At 40.6% G+C, this 1,167-nt stretch overlaps 1 protein-coding gene across 1 annotated transcript; it reads right to left on the bottom strand.

Annotated features, from left to right (window-relative positions):
* Window positions 1-293: 293 nt before the first annotated feature.
* On the bottom strand, window positions 294-952 carry LOC124964177 (AP-3 complex subunit sigma-1-like). The gene is made up of 2 exons (XM_047524039.1): window positions 596-952; window positions 294-530 (listed from the first exon to the last, which is right to left on the bottom strand). Exons 1-2 carry the CDS (start codon window positions 950-952, stop codon window positions 294-296), a joined length of 594 nt encoding a protein of 197 aa, XP_047379995.1.
* Between the last annotated feature and the right edge of the window lie 215 nt (window positions 953-1,167).

Here is a 1,167-nt window from a genome sequence, read left to right as displayed (position 1 = left end):
TCAAAATACTGTAATAGCCAATACACAGAGGCATGCCTTAGGTGGGCATAGGAATACAATTTAAAAAAGGAAAAAAAATCACCCTGGAACTACTTAATTTCATTAAAACCACTGAGCAAGAAAAGCAACATTGAAATTCCGTACTGATTTTACACAATTTCTATACAGTACCTTGACTTAAATCCGAGAGCAAAAGTTAAGACTCTCTTCCTCTATTTTTGGTAGACAACTTCATGGTAAACTTAGAAGACCTTTCCCCCTGGATTTTACCTTGGAGTGGCCTTTTTAATATTTCATTTAAAAGGGGGCAGGTTTGGCACTTTTATACTGATGTCACCAATGTTAATATTTCTTGGGATCTCAGGAAGATTCATATTCTTTACAGCTGATACAGCATAGGCGGGAGCTCCTGCTAAGCCAGCCTCAGATTTCTCCAGTTTATTTTGTGTGTCAATTTGTGTAACAATCTCATTCATGTTGGTCTCCAATATCATTCCCCCCATCACCATTTCTGCAAGAATGTTGTGAACCTTGTCGACATGGAAAATTAAATCCAGTTCACAGACATTTTCAAAGCATTTGTTTCCACGAATACTTGAATTAGATCTAAAATGCCAAGTTCACTTTCTGAAGAATCCACACAGAATACAAAATATAGGGTTGGATAATGTCTATAAATCAGTTTGTTGTCAGATCCTCCAATTAATAATTCTCCTTCTAGGAAATTACAAATATTTTCATCACTCTTAGATACCAAATGGAAAGTCGCCCTGATGATTTGCTGTTGTGTATCTTCACTATAGGGTTGGTAGAACTTGGAGAGCCATGGCTTCCCGTGGTTGTTGAAGATGAAGATCACCTTGATCGTGGCTGGGCTGGGCCGACAGGGTGGGCGCTGGGGGCCAGAGCGGGGGCGGGCACATGAGCCTGGCCTCGGGATCTCACCACCCATCCTTCCCCACTTGCCCCCTCCCACACACTCATGTTGAATTTAAACTCTTAAAGAAATAGTAAAGTATTTTTCACCAGAACGAATTATTTATTACCACTTTATCCCTCTTGCTCATGTGTTTCCCCCAAAGCAACAATGCAGCTTTTCTCTTTTGCTTCATTTTGTTTACTGAGGTAGGACTGTTTGCACCCAGGGGTGCTCTACCACTGATAGAC

Source organism: Sciurus carolinensis, chromosome 14 (genome assembly GCF_902686445.1).
Source record: "Sciurus carolinensis chromosome 14, mSciCar1.2, whole genome shotgun sequence".
NCBI classification, from domain to species: Eukaryota; Metazoa; Chordata; class Mammalia; order Rodentia; family Sciuridae; genus Sciurus; species Sciurus carolinensis.
This window is presented reverse-complemented; position numbering and strand designations above follow the sequence as displayed.

What these genes read in the sequence shown, in the direction of transcription:
- LOC124964177 (XM_047524039.1), bottom strand. Translation starts at nt 952, where the DNA reads ATGGGTGGTGAGATCCCGAGGCCAGGCTCATGTGCCCGCCCCCGCTCT. An exon ending in GCATTTTAGATCTAATTCAA is followed by an intron (nt 531 to 595) that starts GTATTCGTGGAA and finishes CATGTCGACAAG; the next exon opens with GTTCACAACATTCTTGCAGA.